Source organism: Aspergillus affinis (assembly GCF_023601865.1).
Source record: "Aspergillus affinis strain CMG 70 chromosome Unknown NODE_35_length_286873_cov_86_307686, whole genome shotgun sequence".
In the NCBI taxonomy this organism is placed as follows: Eukaryota; Fungi; Ascomycota; class Eurotiomycetes; order Eurotiales; family Aspergillaceae; genus Aspergillus; species Aspergillus affinis.
The window spans coordinates 45960-68382 of NW_026515816.1; the positions used below are offsets into that span (position 1 = coordinate 45960).

The 22423-nt window shown below is 53.2% G+C and overlaps 10 protein-coding genes across 10 annotated transcripts; 4 read left to right on the plus strand and 6 right to left on the minus strand.

Annotated features, from left to right (window-relative positions):
- Nucleotides 1-12: 12 nt before the first annotated feature.
- On the minus strand, nucleotides 13-1906 carry KD926_006549 (MFS transporter; the record flags this gene model as incomplete). The annotated part of the gene is made up of 2 exons (XM_053099544.1): nucleotides 13-918; nucleotides 983-1906. The coding sequence occupies 2 exons, from the start codon at nucleotides 1904-1906 to the stop codon at nucleotides 13-15; spliced, it is 1830 nt and encodes a 609-aa protein (XP_052956632.1).
- A 1073-nt stretch (nucleotides 1907-2979) lies between these two features.
- KD926_006550 (wax synthase family protein) lies at nucleotides 2980-4587 on the plus strand (the record flags this gene model as incomplete). Its single annotated transcript, XM_053099545.1, has 1 exon — nucleotides 2980-4587. One exon carries the CDS (start codon nucleotides 2980-2982, stop codon nucleotides 4585-4587), a length of 1608 nt encoding a protein of 535 aa, XP_052956633.1.
- A 230-nt stretch (nucleotides 4588-4817) lies between these two features.
- KD926_006551 (RIX1/PELP1 family protein) lies at nucleotides 4818-7335 on the minus strand (the record flags this gene model as incomplete). The annotated part of the gene is made up of 2 exons (XM_053099546.1): nucleotides 4818-6914; nucleotides 6997-7335. 2 exons carry the CDS (start codon nucleotides 7333-7335, stop codon nucleotides 4818-4820), a joined length of 2436 nt encoding a protein of 811 aa, XP_052956634.1.
- Nucleotides 7336-7677: 342 nt separating this feature from the next.
- Nucleotides 7678-11504, plus strand: KD926_006552 (putative filamentation protein (Rhf1); the record flags this gene model as incomplete). Its single annotated transcript, XM_053099547.1, has 5 exons — nucleotides 7678-7683; nucleotides 7793-7904; nucleotides 7976-8305; nucleotides 8365-8981; nucleotides 9036-11504. The coding sequence occupies 5 exons, from the start codon at nucleotides 7678-7680 to the stop codon at nucleotides 11502-11504; spliced, it is 3534 nt and encodes a 1177-aa protein (XP_052956635.1).
- Nucleotides 11505-11791: 287 nt separating this feature from the next.
- On the minus strand, nucleotides 11792-12790 carry KD926_006553 (complex I NDUFA12 subunit family protein; the record flags this gene model as incomplete). The annotated part of the gene is made up of 6 exons (XM_053099548.1): nucleotides 11792-11840; nucleotides 11900-12037; nucleotides 12116-12179; nucleotides 12230-12310; nucleotides 12476-12496; nucleotides 12553-12790. 6 exons carry the CDS (start codon nucleotides 12788-12790, stop codon nucleotides 11792-11794), a joined length of 591 nt encoding a protein of 196 aa, XP_052956636.1.
- A 53-nt stretch (nucleotides 12791-12843) lies between these two features.
- Nucleotides 12844-14565, plus strand: KD926_006554 (CDP-diacylglycerol--glycerol-3-phosphate 3-phosphatidyltransferase; the record flags this gene model as incomplete). The annotated part of the gene is made up of 3 exons (XM_053099549.1): nucleotides 12844-13092; nucleotides 13154-13506; nucleotides 13569-14565. The coding sequence occupies 3 exons, from the start codon at nucleotides 12844-12846 to the stop codon at nucleotides 14563-14565; spliced, it is 1599 nt and encodes a 532-aa protein (XP_052956637.1).
- Nucleotides 14566-14975: 410 nt separating this feature from the next.
- On the minus strand, nucleotides 14976-16490 carry KD926_006555 (ribosome biogenesis protein LTV1; the record flags this gene model as incomplete). The annotated part of the gene is made up of 2 exons (XM_053099550.1): nucleotides 14976-16407; nucleotides 16468-16490. The coding sequence occupies 2 exons, from the start codon at nucleotides 16488-16490 to the stop codon at nucleotides 14976-14978; spliced, it is 1455 nt and encodes a 484-aa protein (XP_052956638.1).
- A 597-nt stretch (nucleotides 16491-17087) lies between these two features.
- Nucleotides 17088-19100, plus strand: KD926_006556 (ribosome biogenesis GTPase LSG1; the record flags this gene model as incomplete). Its single annotated transcript, XM_053099551.1, has 1 exon — nucleotides 17088-19100. One exon carries the CDS (start codon nucleotides 17088-17090, stop codon nucleotides 19098-19100), a length of 2013 nt encoding a protein of 670 aa, XP_052956639.1.
- A 624-nt stretch (nucleotides 19101-19724) lies between these two features.
- Nucleotides 19725-21280, minus strand: KD926_006557 (acyl-CoA dehydrogenase family protein; the record flags this gene model as incomplete). The annotated part of the gene is made up of 4 exons (XM_053099552.1): nucleotides 19725-20540; nucleotides 20611-20823; nucleotides 20893-21138; nucleotides 21206-21280. 4 exons carry the CDS (start codon nucleotides 21278-21280, stop codon nucleotides 19725-19727), a joined length of 1350 nt encoding a protein of 449 aa, XP_052956640.1.
- A 542-nt stretch (nucleotides 21281-21822) lies between these two features.
- Nucleotides 21823-22300, minus strand: KD926_006558 (Spo12 family protein; the record flags this gene model as incomplete). The annotated part of the gene is made up of 3 exons (XM_053099553.1): nucleotides 21823-21922; nucleotides 22000-22089; nucleotides 22146-22300. The coding sequence occupies 3 exons, from the start codon at nucleotides 22298-22300 to the stop codon at nucleotides 21823-21825; spliced, it is 345 nt and encodes a 114-aa protein (XP_052956641.1).
- Between the last annotated feature and the right edge of the window lie 123 nt (nucleotides 22301-22423).

Here is a 22423-nt window from a genome sequence, read left to right on the forward strand (position 1 = left end):
AAGGCCTCCCCGCTAATTTTTGAAAGACTCGCGGGTATTCACCCGATCAATGTCATATGGATTGGCGTCATACAGAGCCTCGGTTCCCGCTGTCTCCTTATGCGACTTTATAGATTCTTTAGACCGTATGCGGTCAAGGCTTGAACGCGAGTATGACGACGCACGGTCCTTTCCTCCCACATCCGGCGTTGATCCCATGGCCACCGAAGTTTGACCCGAGGGCACTTCATCCACGACAGCTGTAGGGGCCGTTTCTTTCTCCGGCTCGGTAGGAGGTAATTCTTTTGCCACTTCCATTAGTTTCTTCATGAAAGCATCGGATTCGGCGGCATATTTGCATCGTGCCCTGATCGCCGGGCCGTACTTGTAAAATAGAAACGGGAAGGGTGCGCAAGCGACAGCCAAGAATGCAGGGATGCAAGATGCCCAATGTACACCCAAGTTCCTATACATATAGGTGGTGAAGAGGGGAAATGCTGCGGCGAACAGCGAGCGCAAAACCGCACTGGCCGCCAGTACCGAAGCCGCAAATATGGTATAGGCATCGATCAGATAATTCATCAGACTCAGAAAGACCAAGACCATGCCAAAACCAAACGGCGCCCCAGCCGCAATACTGGCCATCCAATGAACCGAGGGGCCATTGGACCAGGCAAACCAGAACAGGCCAATAGGTATAGCAATAGCCGCCATCATGCACGGGGTGAGACGCGACTCGGGCGGCGCAAACCCTCTATTGGCTGCCGCAATCTTGATGTAGCGTTTGTTGTCATAGATGTTATAGATCACGGCAACTATCATACCAACCATGATCCCCAGAAATGCTAGCCCAGATACCCCCTGGTTCCAGCCCCGTTGTTGTTTGTAGACAATTGGGAAAGCCGCAAACATCATAAACAATGTTCCATAGATGATAGCCTGCTAATTTGTTAGGTTTCGCAAGACAGTGTTTACGAGGGATGTGATTCGAGGTAGCACCAACCATGTATATAGATAGCAAGATAACTATTGGCTCTCGGAAGAGGAGAAGCCACGGACGGGATAGTGCGGTCTTGAAGGCCTGGGTAACCGTTTGCCTGCCTTGATCTGCTTCAATTTTGCTTTTGTAAACCTTTCCTGTCGTCTTGGAGAGATTCTCCGCGCGTCGCCGGAGGAGCACCGGGGCGTAGGTTTCAGGCACACACAAACAACAAAAGATCCATAGCACGCCCGAAAATATGGCCAGGAACCCCATCACCCACTTCCACCCCGAGTTCATGCCAAGGAAGCCGCCAATTATCGGCCCCAACACGGGTCCCAGGAACGGGGCCGCGGCAAAGATACTCATAGCTAGCCCACGATGGCTGGCAGGGAACAGGTCCGCTATCACACCGCCGGCGTTGGTGAGCGGGGATGACCCAAAGGCACCGGCGAAGAAGCGAAATATAATCAGGGACTCGATATTCTTGGCCCCGGCAGTAGCAGCGTTGAACACTGTCAACCCGCAGTAGCTGACTGCAAAGAGGTATTGTCGGCCCCAGAGCTCACTCATGGGCGCCCAAAAGAGTGGCCCGATAGCGAAACCTGCCACGAAGAGCGACACTCCTAATGTAGCCACCGTTGTGCCGACCTCAAAGTCTGCTATTATTTGTTCGATGCCACCTGTATAGGCAGAGGAGGTACATGATACCGCCAACGTTGCGAAGGCCATGGACATTGTGTAGAACCACTTCGTTTTCGCGGGAGCGTTCATAGGGTTTCTGGGATCATCTGGAATCCAAGTGACGATATAGGGGTCATCTTCCGTGCCGGACCCGGGGTATTGATAGCCGCATATCTCTTGCGTGAGAACGCCTTGATCGGTGATGAGGCGCCAATGGGGAATGCGAGTAGGCTTGACAGCCTCGCCCGCCACAGACGAGCTCATACGGGTTTTCGTAGGAGGGCAACTTTTGAAATTACAGTAAATCTCGTATATTGTTGATCTTTGCGTGCCGTCTATCCGTTGATGCTTTCGTGTCTGATTTGCGCGCTATGAGCGAAGGACCTTTCGAGGTTCCCAGGAACGAAAAGGGGGAAATTTGACTGCTCTGCGCGGCAATGCGATACAAAAGAAATAAATTAAATTGGTAGATGGTTTAGAAGGGCAGTAAAAAGGAGAGCGGAGAAGAGAAATAGAAAGTTGAGCGGCTATCCGTTCTGTATGTAGCTTGGATCTGTACACGGAGAAGCAATGCTCCGTAAGCACCAGAACATGTGGAGTATGAGCTGATACCTTTCCTCTCGACGGCATGACCTAACGGAGTTAAAGGCATAGACAGGCATTTCAATCCCCGGAGAAAAGGCTGAAGGATTGTGCCCCCAGTACGGACATAAAAATTTATAGCATAATTCCGAGCGAAAGGAAAAGGCGATTGGTTGCAATGCTCAGGGATCGGCTGAAAGATGCCGATTGCAGGGTTCATGTTGACCATTTAGCAAGAGACCTTCGTATTGCAATTTTCCTGGTAGTGTCGACGAGAGGAGAAAGGCAATGACTGCGACTGCGGGGGTTTCCCCGCCGGATGAATGCGACCATTGTTCAAGTGGAACTGCAATCCGCAGAGTGCGGAGGACTCTTTTATCGCCGATGGACCCCTAGCTGCTAGCTTCGACGACAGCTGATTGTCAGTACCACGATGTTTTGATGGTGCGACGTTAGTGCTGACTTATGACGATGTCTGGATATCATGGTAAGTGATGATATACATCAATATAGAAACAATCAACGCCAGCGGGTGACACCACAGATAGATGCCACGAGTTTGTGATACTCGAAGACGAGGAGGTGCCAGTTGTGCAGTCACAAGTCTTAATAATCCATGGTCAGTTATGCATGCATTGGCGATCCTCGCCCCAGATTGACGTCAATCTTCTGCCAACAAAACATGCAAGTGAACCAATGTTTCAACAGCAATCGCATTGACTACCGTTCGTTTAGCTATTCTTAGTTTCCTTCCCATGGCTGATCCTCTTCCTTCATCTTACCTCCACATCCTCCGCAGTCGTCGCGTTCAGTTCGAATCCCTCATTGATCATGGGCACGTGAAACCAGTCCTACTGTGGCATCTGGTTGCTTTCTTTCTAGTGCTTCCGGCCTCTTCACTTCTAATTCCTCGTTCAACTCGGGCTTGTTATTTGCGTCCCCTGATCCTAGTTCTTCATCTCGGCATCTCGGTCGAGACCCTCCAGTCTCGACGCACTCTGCTCGGTGCCAATGGGTATATTGTAGGGCTGATTGTCGCCTGGTGGTCAATATGGGTGATGACTCTGTTAGTCTTTCACGATGCCGAACGTGACTTCCGACGCATCGAGCGCAGGCCATTGGGGAAAGGAAATAGTCAAGAAGAGTCGGTCAGTGAGCGCTCAAAGCAGCATATTATTCGAAACCCAGGAGCCCAGAATGCGAAACCCCAACGGCCACCGAACGAGGAGTATCCTGAGCCCCTCGCATGGCAGACATATCCTCGCTCATGGTCGCATCGTTTCAATTGGGTTATGGGTCTGTTGCTCAATCTGCGAGGCCCCGAGTGGAACTGGCGCATTTCAAGTGTCGGTCCTTTTCCTGCCTCGATAAGAACACAGCTCCACCCGAAACATCGACAATCGCGAAGCCAGGAACAGCGCAAGAAACCCCCTAATTATAGTGATGGTCGGGCTCGCATCCGTGCAGTGGCTTTCGGCTTTCTAAATGCATACCTGGCCCTGGACGCAATCAAAGTACTGATGATGCGCGATCCCTATTTCTGGGGCATCGTTTCTTTATCGCATTCGCCACCGCCACCCCCGATTAGCTACATCTTACCCCCCATTCCTGGCTTGTTTTGCGTCTACCGACTCGCTCTTTCCGGAATTGGGATTTATGCAGCCCTTGATTTCGTTACCGCTCTGAACCCTCTTTTCTTCTTGGGACTCTCCTGCGCATTTCCCAATGCCTCCCGCGCTCTCACGGCTGTCCCGTTGGACGCTCCCTGGCTATATCCAGAAGCCTTCGGCCCCTTCCTAGCCTCCGTCCTAGACCACGGCCTCGCTGGGTGCTGGAGTCGGTGGTGGCATCAACTCTTCAGATTTGGTTTTCTCTCGACCGCCCAGTGGCTAATCTCGTGGCTGCCGCGGCGACTAGCTTCCCATGCTGGTATCCGTCGATTCCTTCTGACCTTAATCGTCTTTAGCCTGAGCGGTTTGATCCACGCCAGCGGGAGCTACACTCAGTTCGAAGAAACGCGGCCCTTGTCCGGCACATTCCTCTTCTTTCTTTTGCAGGGGGCAGGTCTCTTAATCCAGGACTTGGCTTCTAGGATTTTGCCATCAAAGTCACTTCCTCGTTGGCTTTGTCGGACGGCAAATGCGTCATTCGCGTTCGGGTGGCTCGTCTTCTCAGGTGGCTATATTGCGGACGATTTCTCGAAAGGGGGTCTCTGGTTGACGGAGCCGTTGCCGCTCAGTCTGTTGCGCGGGTTAGGATTAGGGCTGGGCGTCGAGGGCGAGGGTTGGTGGTGCTGGAGTGAACCGTGGTTCAAGTGGTGGGATGATGGAACATACTGGGGACGAGGGGTGCGGTTAATGTGATGCATCGGGTGTTTCTGTTTATCAGTTTGGAGTTGGAATATTTCGGCATTTTGGATTCGCTTCTGGTTACACAGGCATGGTTGATGGATTTGGATCACTGCATACTTCACTTTTGGATTCTCATTGGTATTTATGGTCAGATAGAAATTATACATAGAATCATCGATAGTATATAGATCGGCCTGTATTTTAAGTCGATATTTTTTCTTAATCATACAGAGCGTAGAGTTTTAGGACTCGCCCATCGTTACGTCCTCCTCTTCCTCGTCATCCGTGTCCGGGTCCATGTTGAGGGTTGGCAGTTCGTCATCGCTCTCGTCATCGCCTGCTTCGGCCTTTGCCGCCGAAGCCATAGGCTGCGATACTGTTGTACCGGACAATGGACCTCCAGCGGTCGCTTTAGATGATGTATTGACGCTGGCGGTCTGCGCGGGCGGAGCCTGGGTGAATGTGGCTGACGAAGTAGGAACGGGGATAGCTGCGGTGCCTGTAAAGGTATCGGGCGATACTCTGGTCACGGAAGGCTGGCTCGGAGCGGCGGCCACGACCTCATTTTCAACCCGCGGCCTCTTGGTTTGCCCATTTGCTTGTCCCGTCTTGCCAGCGTTAGATTGGGTCGTGAGAGTCTGGGGTTGATCTTCGCCGTGGCTTCGCTTGTTGAGAGATGGCACGGTCGGCTGTGTTTCTTGGATGTCCATCAGATCATTCTGAAGGATTGGGGTGGCGGACTGCTTCAGGAATCCTGTATTCACAGGTGCTGCGTGCGGCGCAGAAGCTGGCACAGTCACATCATCTTCATCCTCTTCGTCTTCGTCGATGTGAACATATCCACCAAGGCCGGATGATGCGTTCGTAAGAACGGGCATTCTGGGCCTGATGAGTCCTTCCACCTCCATTTGTGCGGCATAGCCTCGAGCCAAGAATGGGATGATGCTGGCGCCCATTCCACGGCCCTTCACAGGTGGAACGGGGTTGAGAACACTCGCAAACATCCCGTTCTTATCAGATGTCATGATGATCGTCCGGTCGATTTCGGCCCGCAATGACGGAGCGAGGTATTCAGTGGGCACATTAGCGAGCAGGGCAGGAATTAATTCCGAGGCAGCTCGTTTGAGATCAGGGAATGATGACGATGGGCTCAATTGACGACCGGATTTTAGTCCAGGGTTCAAGAATGAATCGGCATTGGCCATGACTTGATTCGTCTTGGTTTTAGCCTTCATATCAGCAGAGAGTTTGGCCGATGGACTTTCATCGCCCACAGGGGGCAAGAGATCGCAACAGCAGGTATGGATTAGGTTGGTTAGAGAAGATACGCTTTGTTTCGTCAATGACGGGCCCATATGCATAAACAAGGCGCGGGTCAAATCGTATATAGCGGCCCGAGCCTCCCGGCTATACTTTTCGGCTCGGAAGACCCAAAGCGCCTGTTCGAGCATCGTCTGTCCTACCGGAACAGCGCCGGTTTCCAATCTCTTCACAAAGGTAACAAGCAGGTTGAAACATGCGGTATGAATGCGAGGGAGCTCGGCAAATAGGGTTTCTCTTTCCGCGCGACCAATCTGAGGATTAGTCTGGACCTCGACTCCATTTGCCGGGACAGTCACCGAAGTCAGTCGCGAGGTCAAGTCCAGGATGGATCCAATGGGGATGGACACGGTCGATGCCGAGGGAGTGTTCAGAAAAGTCGATAGCATTCGCAGCAACACAACGAGTCTATCCACGCCCGGCCCAATTCCCTGCCATCTTGGAAGTCCCAAGGGATCTGGGCCCAGATCGCACACCTCTTGGGTATAATCTTGCGGTCCCGCATTCTTCCGCATTGACGGGTCAGTGGACTCCCATTGCTCGACCACAGCTCGAAAGACGTAATGCGCGGTTCCATGAAGAGAAGCAATTGTCATGTGGCACGCATTCTTCCATTCCTCTCCGGACGTATTCTTGGGGGCACAGTTATGAAGCAAGACGAACAATCGCTCAGCTAGCGCCACCACTGATTCGGGGAACGTAGGCGAGGTCGACCCGATGATTGTCTGCAGAAGACTATGAATCTGGGCCGAGAATGGGCGGAAGATAGTGGGATGCCGGCCGATCAACTCTCCAAACGCATGCAGGACGATCTCCAGGAAGGGCGTTGCATTGGGCTTCAGCGTTCTGATCGGTTCGGAAGAGGGCTTGACAGAAATCAGGTTCAGAGCCGAGGTGACGAACCCTGGTAGAGAAGGCGTGGTGATTTCGCGCACGAGGGTAGGATACTGGTAGGTCAGGTGGAAAATTCGGGTCAAGGTGATGACGGCCATTTTCTTGGTCGAGGTAGGGTCGGCTTTCTGCTCCAGCAATTGAGTCAGCAATCGTCCAGTTTCCAACACAGGGCCTACAGTCTCCGTCTGCAATTGATCAAGTGCGTACCGTCAGAATCGCCATAAGACCACGAACGAATGGCTCGCATCCTCGCAGGATTTCCCATTGACCCGCCTCCACCACGGTCTTCACGAGCACCACGGCGGTCCATCGGCCTTCTGGGGTTCGATCTTGCAGCAAGCTTGCCAATCTGGTCATCAATTTATGCACTTGCACCGCATCGTCCGAGTCCGACTTGGCCGACTTTTGCTGCTGAGGGGAAGAGAGTAGCTCCCCGCAATTGCTCAAGGATGTCGCCAGGCATGATGCGAGGGGAGGCAGCTGTTTGACGGGGATATTTGTCAATCGATGGTTGACGGCATGAAGGGACATTGACAAGGATGCCATTATCGCAGGACCGGACGGTGTAGACAATGCGAGGAATGCGATGCGAAGAAATAAAATTATTTTAATAAAAAGGCGGCAGAAAAAGCCGGCGCTTGGACCACATGAAGCCGCGGTACGGTACGTAACCGGGTAACAATACAGTCGTTACGACGTCCCCCTGGCGAAGGACCGAAGATCACCGCCGTCACTTGGTAACCTTCGCTCATTATTTTGTCCCGCCCAATCTTTTAGTTCCTGTTTCTACCGGAGCCTCGGGGTGGGCATGTGTTATGGATGCTTTTCCTATGATTGCCCTCCCCCTTTTTCAATCGTCTTTCTTTCATCTCTGACCTCCCCTTAATCATGGCTGTAAGTATCTATCTATTTAGCTCCCTACGTATCCTGGCTGCCTGACTTACCCCCTCTTCACCCTGGAACCATCTCCCCAATCGATTGACATTTATTCTGTGAATGATAGGACAAGGGGCACCGCTATGTCGCTGCTCTAGACACCGCGCGCTGTCAGAGTAGATGGGATGAACTCCCCGAGCTCATTCGAAAGGTGACCAAGCATGCGTCTCAGAAGTCATGTAATTTCTTGCCTCCCCCGACTTGCGACAACGAACCCCTCGAGCATAACTAAGACCGGTTTCTCGTCCAGGTCTATTGGAAGTAGCTTCGGCTGAATATCAAATCGCCGCCGAAACCCAAAAACGATCGTCAACTGCTCGGCCTTCATCGTCCTCTACCTCAAGCTTGCCCGAACTGATCCCGTCTCTTCTATCCACGGTCGAGAGAGGAGGCGAGTCGAAACAAGACACCTTTCAAGCGCAGGTCTGCCTAGGATGGGTACACTGGACACTTAATGAACCCGGGTTAGCGGTGGCTCGTCTACCCCGGGACTTCGAGGAGACCATAAACGATCTTGCGACCGAGGGACCCCTCTCCCCATGGACCGAGGTTTGTATTGTGAAAGGCTGCTACCTCAAAGGTAAGTTCTTGTGTCGTACAAGACGTCGGACAATAATACTGACTCGGCGTTTCCGGTAGGTGCTGCTCAGCACATGGTTTCTAGTGCCATTGAGGCTATCGACACCTTCAATTCTCTCGTACCCTGGTTAACAAGCCACGGCGAAGCGTCCTCAAATAACCCTCAGTTCCTACACTGGTCTGAAAAGCTACTAGGCGAAGGCGCATTTCTCGCTTGCGAAGAAGCAATTCAACAAGTCCCAGTCCTTGATGGCGGATTGGCGAAAACTGCCTTGAAACTAAGCAGACAATGGTCTTCTCATCCCCTCGTCAAGCAAGGAATTATATCCCCTGTCCAGCATTATGACGGCGATCGCGAGTCGATCTCAAAGTCGGCAATCTGGAAGTCTTACTACGGCCTTTTATCTGCTATTTTGGTCCATGAACTGGAATATTACCCTCCGGCGAATGGGTCGGCCCGCCCGCAGCTCTCTAGCGAGTTACGGCGCGTGGAATCACTCTGTGAGAGCAATCTCTTGCGAGAAGCCAAATTTCCCACGGCCGACTCTCAGAATACTCAGGTTGAGGATTGGGTTGAGCAAGTGATACAAAATTGGGAAATTCTTTGTGGGTCGGGCTGGACGGACGATGATCTCGGTGAAGGGGGTCAAAATGCAGTTGGCCGAAACGTTCTCGACGTAGGTACCAACGCGCGCAATCGGATGGCAAGCGTGCTAATATCGACTTGACAGATTCTTTACCGCGCAGCTACCAAGACATACCATTCACACCTAATTCTCCGTCGACTGTTTCACGTTCATTGTGCACTGGCCGATTTTGACCTAGCTCTGAAAGCTCTTGATTCCTATATTGAGATTGTCACGAATGCCAAAGAAAGGGCCGAGAAGGCTGCGCAATATGGCGATTTAGAGAATGATGGAACTTTGCTCAGAACTGTCTCCGAGGGCATTTCGATGCTTTGCTGCTTTGATTCGGCAAAGGAGGCCGAAAAAGCAAAGGGTCTGACCACTCTTCTGGCGAAATTCCTCGAAAAACATGTACAAGAGGACTTGGGTGATGATCAAGAGGAGGGAAGGATCACCATCATCCCGGAATCGAACTCAACTAATTCTCAAGCCGTGTCGCCATCTGACATTGCTACGGCGTACAGAGGCATTGGTATTGGGCTGGCAAACTGGGCCCACTGGACTCCTATAAACGAGGATCGAAATGACATACGAGCCGAAGCCATTGATTATTTGGAGAAGAGCATTGCTCCTGAGCTGGAGGACGAAACTAACTTTTCTTCACTTTACACGCTTGCGCTTCTTCTGGCAGAAGATCGAGACTTGGACGGTGCAATCGAATACGTCAAGGCCGCTCTAACATCCAGCACCCACCCTGGAGCCAATCAAGGCAACTTTTCCCGAGAACGTGACCTTGTACCCATGTGGCATCTTCTTGCGTTGCTGCTAAGCGCAAAACACGACTTCGATATCGCAGAGCGATCTTGTGAAGCTGCATTCGAACAGTTCCCATCTGCCGTCACGTCTCTTGCACACAGTGATCGACGACCGCAAAAGCAACAGAGCAATTTTAGAGAGCGTCCTGGTTCTCCCGGATTGGACCACGCCCTCATCGATCAGCTACGGGGCCGCGAAAAAGAGCGCATTATCGAGACCCGTATGAGCCAGCTTGCATTCATTGAGCTCCTCGAGGGTCCAGAAGCTGCAGTTAACCATAGTGACCAACTACTGGGGCTCTTTGCCACTCTCTTTGGTAACTTAAACCTTGAGCCCGACGAAAAGAAAACTTCACCGGTGGATCATCTCACGCCGCCGAAAAGCTCCGCGGGCACTGTGAAAAGCTTCCGCGGGAGCATTTTTAGCCGGAATAGGGGATCTCGAGTCGGGGCCGAGCACGCAAGCAACAATCAGTCGGGCAGTGTAAATACTTCGATGGCCCAGAATGAGTCCTCTATCAATATGGATGGGGGGCCGTTCATACATGTCACGGACGAGGATAGACAGGTGACTCAGGGAGCCCCTGCACCTGTCGCACGATCCGATTCCAAAAAGCTGCGAAAGCGTAGCAGTACCCTCAGGCAGTCCGAAGTTCTTCCAAGTCAACAAGCGGGTCAAATGAACGGCGAGATGAATGCTGTCAACCCCCCGGAGGTTACCAGCCCCCCGGGGACACAGCAATCGTCCGACGACGGAGGTCTATCCCAGGACATGGTGGGACTCGCAGTCTCGAGTGCCGAAAAGGAGCAAAGTGTGCAACATTCAAAACAGTCATTGCGCCCTGCTGCACATAATATCGATCACAAGAAGTACCCTTATCCGATAGGCCATGCCCAGCAGCCTCCTGAGCAGGATGTTCGATTGCCAACCTCATATGGATTCGATTCACCCACCAGGGCGATCACCAAGTTTCCTATAGCCCAGGCCCAAAAACATGCACTTTGTATTCTCGTCAAAACTTGGCTTCTTATCGCAGGGCTTTATCGACGAGCGTCCTTGTTTGACGATGCTCGCGAGGCGTGTGATGAGGCGGCCAAGCAAGTTACGCGATTCGAAGGTCTTTCTGCGGTGCAGGAATCATCGGCAAGGACCTTCACCGAGCGTGCGTGGGGCTCTCCCAAGAGCTCTGAAGAGCTTTGGGCTGACCTGCTCACCGAACAAGCGCTCTTGTCCAAAGCCCAGTCTCGTCCTCATGACGCGATGGACTACCTCGAAACTGCCTTGTTGCGTGATCCAGATCATCCAAAGGCCACTATTACCCTATCCAATTTCCTGCTCGATATATGGGATCAGAAACTGCCTCTTGAGCCTCCAGAGACAGAGCTCCAACCCGACTTGTCAACACCGTCCTTGGACTCGGCAACGAAACAAACCTTGGACCCCAAGAAACAATTGTTGCCGACTACGGATGCCAACGTTTCGAAGGGCGATACACTGTCATCTGCAATCCACGACGAGGAGCCCAGACTGCTCAATCGTATTGCGGCCCGAGACAGGGCATATGGTTTGCTGTCATCCTTGACCAAACGGGGAAGCTCTTGGGATAACACTGAGGCTTGGTATGCTCTTTCGAAAGCCTTTGAAGCACAGGGGCACATTGAAAAATTGAAAGAGGTGCTGTGGTGGTGTATTGAGCTGGAAGATCGACGACCGATTCGGCACTGGTCCAACATCGGTTCTGGTGTATATGTTCTCTAATGAGAATTATTTTCTCTGTATTTAAACCATTGGCAAGAGCTATAATATTTCTGCTTTTCTGGCCTAGAAGCAATATATACGTGGACAAAGACGTGCATCGTCTGCTAAGACCAATTTTACGTAGCCAATTACAGAAAACTCATTAGTTATGACTGTGAAACGCAATAGGAAAACTTTATTTACAAACGTCCCAGCACTAATAGAACGAAGGGCATTCTTTACGAACTCAAAGGACAGAAAGAACCAAGGGGGGAAACAGCAACTTTCTTTACTCGGCTATGCTACAGTTACCGGGGAGCGGCAACGGGTTCCCAAGCAGAGTACTTAGGGCGGGTGCTAAATAAACCATCAGTCAGCAATTGCGATTGTGAGATCACAGATGGGGGTTGGCTCACGTCGAGTAAGTCTTGAAAGCAGCGCGGCTCAGAGACAGGTTGGGCCTGTGCTCAGGGAGCTCCCAGGCGCGCTGGCCAGTCTGCATGAGCTTATCGGCAGTAGGGGGAGCATCAACGAGGTACGAGATCCAGGCGTGCCTGGAGAAAAGAGGGACGGTTAGCGCATTGTCCAAAATTAATAGAAACATAAATTGAACACAATTGGGCATTTCTTACCAGCCAGGCTCGATCTGCGAAGGGTCATATTCCTTCTCCTTGTAGTCCACCCACCGCGTTCGGACTATCCCCCGGTCAGTACGGCTCATTGGAATCAATATGAGCACTACTCACGAGGGAGCTCCTCTTCCATGTTCTCGAAAAATTTGTTGCCGTAGCGGTCGGTGCCAATCAAGGTACCGGCTTTGGTATCACCTGTAATCACGACTGGGTTAGTCCCCCCGCAACGACCGATCCGGGCCACGAGAACGTACCAATATACTATTTGTTTCCAAAGCAATTGAAATCTAGAGTAAGCATCCGGCGAAACTGAACCGATTGACCGTTCCCATCTGTGTCAATTCCGGGGGTAGTGCGTACCTGCATTTGGTGGCCATAATCCTGTGGAGGGGGAACATTAGCGAGGTCTCGCACCAAAGTATCTCGGTCGAACCTACCTTGATGCCAATTCTTTTCAGGTTCCGCAAGGTCCGGATGATGGTCGACATCTTGGGCGATATACAGCAGGGAGCTGGAGCAAGTCGTCGGGCTTGCAGCGGAGATCCGAAGAAGTCGAGGTTGCAGGGAGACTCGATGCGGTCGGTCTAGCGGGCCCCCGTGCTGCGGTTTGTCCTGTTTGCACCAGATTTCTCCGGCCTTCTGGACGCTGATCTTCACTTTCAATCTACACTTCATCTTTCGCAAGACCTGCACACCGTCGGAGTCGCTACGGCACCTGGCTTTCCAAGATGTTCGGACGCATTGGTGGCCAGGCTTTTCGATGTACCGCGCGTAGGCCCATCGCGCGGAGGAAACTCTGTGAGCGCAAATTCTCGGCGTATACGGCGAGCGCCGCTCCCAGCACCACTGGTGCTTCGACAGTCTCTCCTCTAGGGAGTATTACGGCGGAGTTGGATCGGATTGCGCCATGCTTCGAGGTCCCGGCTTCCAGGATCAGTGTCCTGGATTCTCCATCTTCTTTCTACGAAACCCTCAAGGTGGGTGTTCCGCGAACCATTGAGAGCGAGCGAGCTTTGAAACTAATTTGTTAATTTCCAGCAAAAAATACTGAAAGCCAAGCGACGCATCTATCTCTCCACATTGTATATAGGCAAGACGGAATATGAACTTATTCAGACATTGGACCAGGCTCTGCGTGACAATCCCGACCTCAAAGTATCCATCCTGACGGACTGCCTGCGAGGCACGCGCGAAACACCCAATCCCTCATGTGCCTCGTTGCTTTCTTCACTGGTCGCAGAATATGGCGCGGACCGAGTAGAAATCCGCATGTTTCATACTCCGAACCTCACGGGCTTGAGGAAAAAATGGATTCCCCGTAGAATCAACGAAGGCTGGGGTCTTCAGCATATGAAGCTGTACGGTATCGATGATGAGATCATTCTTTCGGGGTATGTGAATATATACATCTTTCATTTCTAGGGTCTCCATAAACTAAAGTGAGAACGTGCAGCGCGAACCTGTCCAGCGATTACTTTACCAACCGTTTGGATCGGTATCATCTCTTTAAGTCCAAAGAGCTCGCCGATTACTATGCTCGCATCCACTACGGCGTCTGCAATCTCAGTTTCCAGGTCTTGCCCGACCCTCACAGTCCATCTGGCTACCTTCTGGATTGGCCCACAGCCAACGGTGCCCCTTCTCCTCTCGACAATCCCGAAGACTTTATCGCCTATTCTTCAACAGTTTTGAGTCCGCTCATCCAGCCCTCCGACAAGTTCGCCGTCCAAGATAAGACATCGGGCCAAACATTCGTCTACCCCGTGGCACAGTTCACCTCATTGATGAAACCGGATACCTCAACCGAATTTCCCGCCGTCACTACCATCCTGCGATTACTCTCTACCTCCTCTGCTTTCGAGGGAGCCCGCTGGCTCTTCACGGCTGGGTACTTCAACATCCATCCTGTCCTTTCCTCCCTACTGATTGCAAGCACCTCCACTTCCGAAACCTCGTCGACCACTCGTGGCACCGTTCTGACGGCCTCGCCTTGGGCTAACGGCTTTTACGGTTCCTCCGGCATCTCGGGCATGCTTCCGGCCGCCTACACCCATCTTTCGGCCCGGTTCCTGGACCGAGTCGCCGTGGCGCAGAGGACGAACTCCATCCAGCTTAAAGAATGGCGCCGCGGAACCGTCGGCGAACCGGACGGCTGGACCTATCACGCCAAGGGGCTGTGGATCACCCTTCCGAAGGAAGAGCATCCAAGTCTTACCTTCGTGGGTAGTAGCAACTACACCAAGCGCAGCTACAGTCTCGACCTGGAGGTCGGTGCCGTAGTAGTCACGGGAGACCCGAAGTTGAAGCGACAACTGGGCGCGGAGACTGAACGGCTGCAGAAGGACTCGCAGCCCATCTCCCGCGATGATCTGAGAGATGTTGAACGTCGAGTCAGCTGGAAGGTTCGTCTGGCGATGTGGATTGTCGAGAAGGTGGGAGGCGCTTTATAGTTGTATTTTATTTTTGGGCCCATCACCGACCGGTTTCGGTTGCGATTTGGACGGTGTGTTTCTTTCTTAGATAGAATCCGTATACCCTTGTACTCTTTAATAACTGTACAGTGATTTATATAGACGAGTTATGTCGAAAACAAGTTTCTGTTTCCTTCCCCAGGGGACCTTTACCGATTTGTATATCTGAGGACAATTGAATATATTATTGTCTATCTACATCAACAATTCATACCCGAGCATAAGGACTTTTCAAAACGCGCAGAAATTGACAACATATCTATCATGCACGAGGACATGTATCATGACTCAAACCCAGACCGGGACGCCGCTGGCCGCACTTTTTTGAAGATCAGAAAACATTAAACAAAGAAAGGTATCATTGCGATTTCGTTGAAGCATGATCATGTTCAGGCCCGACCAGGAACCTTTCCAGACATGCGCGCCGGACCCAAGCCCTGGCGCACCTCGTCGAGCATTCTGATTCCGATGGCCTCGTTGCCGTTCTTGCCTCGCTTGTTTTTAGCACCCTTGCGTTTCGCCTGGGCACTCGTGTTGTTGTCCCAACCGGCAAGGAAGTCGTCCATCACATCGTTGAACCCACTGCGAGGAGCCACTTCCCTGCCATTTGCGTCCACTAGATTGGGGGCTTGCGACGAGGCAGTGGATACGCCGGTCATGCCGGTCATGCCAGTCATGCCGGTCATTCCGCTGACCATCGATGCATCATCGTCGAACTCGTCCTCTTCGTCCAGTGCGTAGAGCGCCTCGACCCGCTCGAACCGGTCGTCCAAAAGTCGGTGTCCCTCCGTCCTAGCTAGGGCCGAGGAGGACATGGAATACGCGGACGGGTTCGTCATGGCGCCCTTGCGCTTCTTGCGGCGGATGGGCGTGCCGCCAGCGGTGAAGACGGTGGACGCCAACGTGCTGCGCTGCTCCGAAGGCATGATGCTCGGCGGGGCCGGGGCATCCTTGGTTTTGCCGTCCTTCTTGAACTTGGCAAACTCGCGCATCCAACCCTGATCCTCCGGGTGCATGTCCGGCGCAGGCGCATCGTGCTCGGGCATTTCTCCCGGGACAGGACCCTGAGAGTTCGACTCCGAGTCCATGTCAGTGTGGAGGGCGTCCGATCGATCGGTCTGGACGGGGGCCTTCTCGGTGGCGTCGGATTCCCAGCCCTCGTCGTCTTCTTCGTCGAATAGCGTATCCTCCCAGTCACCAGCGTCCATTTCCTCCGCATGCGACGTCAACTGCCCGAACAGATCATCATCGTCTGCATCAACAAACTCCTCGTCCTCCAGCGCTTCCAGTGTCTCTCGGAGTCGAGGGTCCATGTTGGGTTGGAATCCCGCGATTTCGTCCGGAACATTCTGTTGATCCTGGTACGTCGGTTTGCGAGCATACGACGAAACGGACGAACGCATCTCGGATCCGTAGACACTATCTCCACCAAGCTGGCTTCTCGAGTCATCCATCGACATCCCCCTCAGCGCATCCTCCAGCTTTATCTTCCCTTTACCCTTATCCTTGGTCTTAGCCTCGACGAAATGCGAATCCCCGGCGCCGGTTCCCAGCTCGCGCAAATGCTGCATGTAATCATATTTGGTGTCATCGTAGTAAATTCCGTAGTTGGCGGCTTCACCCTCGTTTTTCCGAACGGCGCCAGACCCAAATTCATCGGCCAGGTCGTTCAAGTTCCTGGCCGCGTGGGTCGAGGGCTGTGCGCCGGGGGGCGGCCCTTTGACGGCATGGAGCACACGGTCGTCGGCTTCCGGGTCGTGAATTAGCGGGTCATTTTGGGATCGGTGGAAGAGCTGGTATGTGGTTGCGCTTTTCTTGTCACTGTTCACTCGGGCATTAGTGTCTAACGACTCGATCTCAAGTATGGTTACATAGACTTACATCCACTGCTTGCGAGGAGGCATTTTGAAAGGATGCGGGTCGAGACCGCTAGTTCAATGATCAGAGTTTCTCGTTTGGTATATCGGTGATCGCAAGGGCAAAATGTCACGATCTTGAATTCCTTGATGAGGGGAAATTGAAATTGAATAAAAAAAAAAGTGGGAGAACGCGGCGATCACGTGAGCTCTTATCGGCCCAACGAGGATTTTTGCTCTGGGGACCCTCAGGGCGACGCACCGAGTCCGATGGAAGACGAAGGTCGGCTACTGGGTCAGTTTGATGCTCCTCCTAGCGGAATTGCCCCTGATTTGACTCGATTTTGCTGACCCGCGTGAATCTCGCCAGGAAAGCAGAAGGCCAAACCAGCGACGCGCTGAGTCAGCGTCTTATCTTATCCGCCGCGGGGTCTTCCGAATCGGGCATATCGCAAACCCTTCAAAATTACTAATTCGGACTTTCTTCACTTTTCTTCCTTCCCTCCAGCTCCCCCCCTTTGCTTCTCTCCCCGTCTTATTTTGCCTCCCCCTTTGATATTCTTTGATCAAGAAGGCTCTCGTCTACGCAGTGGACGGAAACCACTCAACTCGACTGACCACACTTTCGCACCCCCCACCGCCACCATGGTTCTCGCCAAATCCAAAAACTCCGTGGGGCTGGGTAACAGCCTCATGAAGGACCGATTCGGCAAAGGAAAGCAGTCCAGCATGAAGAAGGCCTCGTACAATCAGTCGATCGCCCGTAAGGATCAGTTCGGAGAAACCTACGTCACTAATGCGCCCCAGGAAGCCGCCTGGGTGAAAATGCGCAGTATCACGGAACAAGGCGCCCTGGACGAGTTCCTGAGTACGGCCGAGCTGGCTGGCACTGATTTCACCGCGGAGAAGATGAGCAACGTCAAGATCATTCACGGCGACCAGAAGAACCCCTACCTGCTGTCCGCGTCGGAAGAGCGAAGCGCCGTCAAGAAGCACAAGGAGAACAAGAATCGACTGACGGTTCCGAGACGGCCCAAGTGGGATAAGACGACGACGCGCGAGCAACTCGAGAGCATGGAGAGAGAAAGTTTGTTGAACTGGCGCCGAGGGCTGGCGGAATTGCAGGACAACCAGGATCTTTTGATGACTCCGTTCGAGCGTAACCTGGAGGTCTGGCGCCAGCTGTGGCGAGTTATCGAACGGTCGGATCTCATCGTGCAGATTGTCGACGCGCGAAACCCGTTGCTCTTCCGCTCGGAGGATTTGGAGAACTACGTCAAGGAGATTGACCCCAAGAAGAGGAATTTGTTGTTGGTAAACAAGGCCGATATGCTAACGGAGAAGCAACGAGAGGCCTGGGCGGACTACTTCGACAAGCACGACATCAGCTTCCGGTTCTTCTCGGCCCACTTGGCCAAGGAGCTCAACGAGGCTCGACTCTTGCAGGGAGATGTTTCGGACAGCGAGGGCGAGGAGGAAGACCTGGCGGAGGCCGCCAAATCTATGAAGATACAGGAGGAGCAGGCCGAGGCGACGCCGGTCGAGGGCGCCCAAGAGGAGCATGATGGAGGACTAGAGCTCCCCGGTCCCAGCAGCGTGCGGAGAACAGAAATCTTGAACGTGGACGAGCTGGAAGAGCTCTTCCTGTCCAACACACCTGACACTCTCCCCAACAGTGACAACCCGGAAGCGCAGCCCAAGCAGAAGACCACCATCGGTCTGGTGGGTTACCCCAACGTTGGTAAATCCAGTACCATCAACGCCCTCCTCGGAGCCAAGAAGGTGTCGGTTTCCGCCACCCCCGGTAAGACCAAGCACTTCCAGACTCTGTACCTCTCTCCGGAGATCATGCTTTGCGATTGTCCGGGTCTGGTGTTCCCCAACTTCGCCACGACCAAGGCAGAGCTGGTCTGCAACGGTGTGCTCCCCATCGATCAACAACGTGAATTTACTGGACCGGCGGGGCTCGTCGCCCACCGCATTCCGAAGGAGTTCGTTGAAAACGTCTACGGTATCAAGATCCACACCCGGCCCCTCGAGGAAGGCGGCACCGGCGTCCCCACCGCGCACGAGCTGCTTCGCGCCTACGCGCGAGCCCGTGGTTTCGCCACGACGGGTCAAGGTGTGCCCGACGAATCGCGAGGCGCTCGATACGTGCTGAAAGACTACGTCAACGGCAAACTGCTGTTCTGTCACCCCCCACCCACCCCCGAAGGCCAACCCCCTATCGACTCGCACCAATTCAACGAGGATCTCTACGACATCTCTCACCTGCCCGCCCGACGACAGGCAATGCTTGCCAAAACCGGCCACGTCGAGCCGACCATCGACGATGACGATGAGGAAATTCTGGCTGAGCCGTCGGCCGCGCCCGTCCCCGAAAAGGGATTCCGCTCGCGCGACCTCGACTCGGGCTTCTTCGGACCCGGCTCCAAGACAGCCGGCGGCCGTCTGACCCTCCCATTCAACCACCAGTACACCGACCAGGGCCAGGAAATGCGCAAGCAGCTCACAGGCCGCAAGGAGCGGTTGATGGTGGCCCTAGACCGTGGCGTGGACGTGTCGGAGGTGCGATCAGGCAACTCGAAGAAGCATTTCAAGGCCAACAAGAAACGAGCCAAGGCCAAGCGCAACAACCCCGCTGACGAGGATTATTAAATCTGACTCTTGACTCGCGGGCGAGTTTTATTATTCTTTTCGCTTTGTTCTGTTTCCTTTTCCTCTCTCTTTCTCTATTCCAACTTTCCTTGGATTGATTGGGTCGGTTCTTGATATCTACTAGATATACGGTATATTTGTGGCGATTTACCGAGGATGAATTCTCAAGTTATGACATGGCAGCGCAATGAGGAAGGAACATGCTATATCAACAAAAAAAGTACATTGTTTGCGGTTACGGTTATTTCCTTTTGGTTTTTATTGTTGTTATTTAATTCATGGTTCATGGTTCATGGTTTCCTAGAAGGGGGACAATATCGAGGCCTTCCTTGCTTGGTCCATCCCTTCTTATGATATAGATATCTAGCTGTTAGCTTCCCTGACTATTCTACTGGAGTTATGTATGCTTAATGCTTCCATAAAGATGAATCAATGATGGTGCTCTTTTACGTGCTTCTTTCTGTTTCCGTTCGAGTGCGAGGGTCAAGTAGATGGTAAAGTTACTACCTAGTACGCATAGAAAATGTTCGCATGTATGCATATGTCGTCAAAATTTGTTTGATGGTTTGCCTGGCTAACTTGTACAAACTAGAACTAATTCTTGATATCATATTTTTCTGCTCTTCACAGATGGCTCTTAGGGTTGGGGTTGGCCAGGTTATTCGCCGCCAGCACCCGCTCCCCTTCTGCCCGCTGCCAGTTCAAGCGCTCGATGATGGCGTCCTTGCGGGTGCGGTTCTCGCGACGACCCATCTGCTGCAGATGGACCTCGTCGGGGCCGTCAGCGATACGCAGCGTGCGGATCATCGCCCACAGGTTCGCCAGCGGCGTATCCTGGCAGACACCGGCGGCGCCGTAGGCCTGCACGGCGCGGTCGATGACGGTCAGCGCGGTCTGGGGCACCAGCACCTTGGCCTGGGCGATCTGCAGGAGGGCCGATTTGGCATCGCCCTCGTCGATCTTGATGGCGGCGTTCAGCACGATGAGGCGCGCAGCATCGATCTCGATGCGCGACCGCGCAACCCACTCCAGAATGACGCCGTGGGCCGCCAGGTTCTGGCCAAACGTCCGCTTGCGGTCGTCGTTGATGCGCGCGATCAGCCACTCCAGGGCCTTTTCGGCCGCGCCGATCGTGCGCATCGCGTGGTGAATACGTCCGGGGCCCAGTCGGCCTTGGATGATCTCGAAGCCGCGGCCCTCGCCGAGGACCATGTTGGCGACGGGGACGCGCACATTCTCGAACGAGATGTGCCCGTGGCCGTGCGGCGCGTCGTCGTACCCGTACACCGACAGCATACGGTGCACTGTGACGCCGGGGGTGTCGGCGGAGACGAGGATCACCGACTGCTGTCGGTAAGGGTCGGGGTTGGCCGGGTCGGATTTGCCCATGACCAGGTAGACGCTACATCGAGGGTCACCGGCGCCGGAGGACCACCATTTCTGAGTTCAAGATAGGCTGATTAGCGGGAGAGAAGAGGCGAAAGGGAGTTGAAGGGGGTGCGAAACTCACCGAACCATTCAGGACGTATTCATTGCCTTCGCGGCGGATGTTCAACTCGATGTTGGTGGCATCGCTGGAGGCGACGTCGGGCTCGGTCATGAGGAATGCGGAGCGAATCTTACCGTCCAGCAACGGAGCCAGCCATTGCTGCTTCTGCGCCTCGTTGCCGTATTTGGCCAGCACTTCCATGTTTCCCGTATCGGGGGCGGCATTATTCGTCGCCTAAACCAGGTTACATTGTCAGGAAGGGGTGATTCTTAGGGGAGAAGGTGAAGTCAAAGCACAACGAACCTCTGACGCCAACTTGCTCTTTCCCAGGTACTCGGCCATCAGACCGTATTCGAGGTTGGTGAACCCGGCGCCCTGAGAGAAGTGTTTCTTGGGCAGGAACATGTTCCACAGGCCCAGCTGGCGGGCCTTGGTCTTCAGAGTCTCCAGGATGGCGGGGTTTGTCGTCCACCGCTGCTTGCCCTCACCCAGCTGGGCCTGGAAGGTGGGTTCGGCGGGGATGCATTCTCTCTCGACGAATTGCTCGACCTGGGGAAAGCGACCGACGGATTAGATGGAGAGCGACGGGGAATAGCCGGGGGAAAGAGGATCATACCAAGTCAAGCGTCTTTTTGGCACGGTCGCTAACGAACGGCTGTGCGATGGAGGGGATTCGGGTAGAGGCAGACATGATTCACAGGAGGATATACTTTAAGTTGTGGGATTGAAAAGTGACGTGGGAAAGTGAAAGAGGAAGTTGAAGGAGAGCGGCGAAGGAGGAATTATAAAGGATGCGGAGAAGTGGAGATGCCGAGGTTGGCCTCGGCAGTCCAACTGCGAAGGAATGGCCTGACCGGACGTCAAGGGAGAATGGCTACGCGGGTCTCCAATACGAACACAGATGATAGCAGTCGATTGTGATATTCAATTCATAATTCCGGTCCCAATCCAGAATCCCAATCCTTCTATGCAGACACATTAACACACAGTCCGGTGAACCAGAGAAAAAAAAAAAGACAAAAAACAAAAAGTAACCCCAAGAATCCATCCAAACACCAGACCAAACCCCTAAAGAAGGTATGAAACGAAGAAAAAGACACAAGAAGAATAATCAAAGTCCAGAAGAAAAGCAAGTATTAGGCCCATCTGCGCCGAGTCTCCATTCAATCATACGACTGGCGCCGTTGCGGGCAGCCACCCTGAAGCTCATCCAATTCATTTCATTCAATAAGTTCATGACGACTCGGTGCTCTTCGGGTGGCCATGCTCTGCTGACGACTGTTCGAAGTTCTTCTTGCCCAGTTTGGCGAAGAGCGACTGGGGTTTTCCGGCACTGCAACCAAGCGCGTTAGTTCTCGAACCGACAGATGTTGTGGACCAGGCCCCGGATGAACCGAGCTGAGTACTTACTTCTTGAAGCGCTTGCCCTTCAGATCGCTCAACTTCTTTGAGCAGGGGCTCATAATGTCATCCGACGGAGAAACGTAGTTGGCGGGTTGCCTGGGTAGGAGTCAGTCAGGGTGCTGTTTTCCGACACATGCCGTCGTGCTACTCACTTGTCGCCGCTGTCTAGCTTCCCTTGCAGCACAGCACGATGATATTCCATGGAGTTCATGTTGGCCGGGGCGTTCTTGAGCTCTTGGGCCTTGTCGGCGTTGGCCAGATGCGTGTTGGTGGAGCGATCGGTGAGGGGATGCGAGGGGGAGTCCATCTCGACGTGGTTATGAAGATAGAGATTGGAGTATGATAGCTTTCTCTTTCACTTCTTTTCTTTCGTCTGCTGGTTGTTTTTAGGATGGCAGATGTGTGGGGGAGAAAAAAAAAAAAGTGCTGG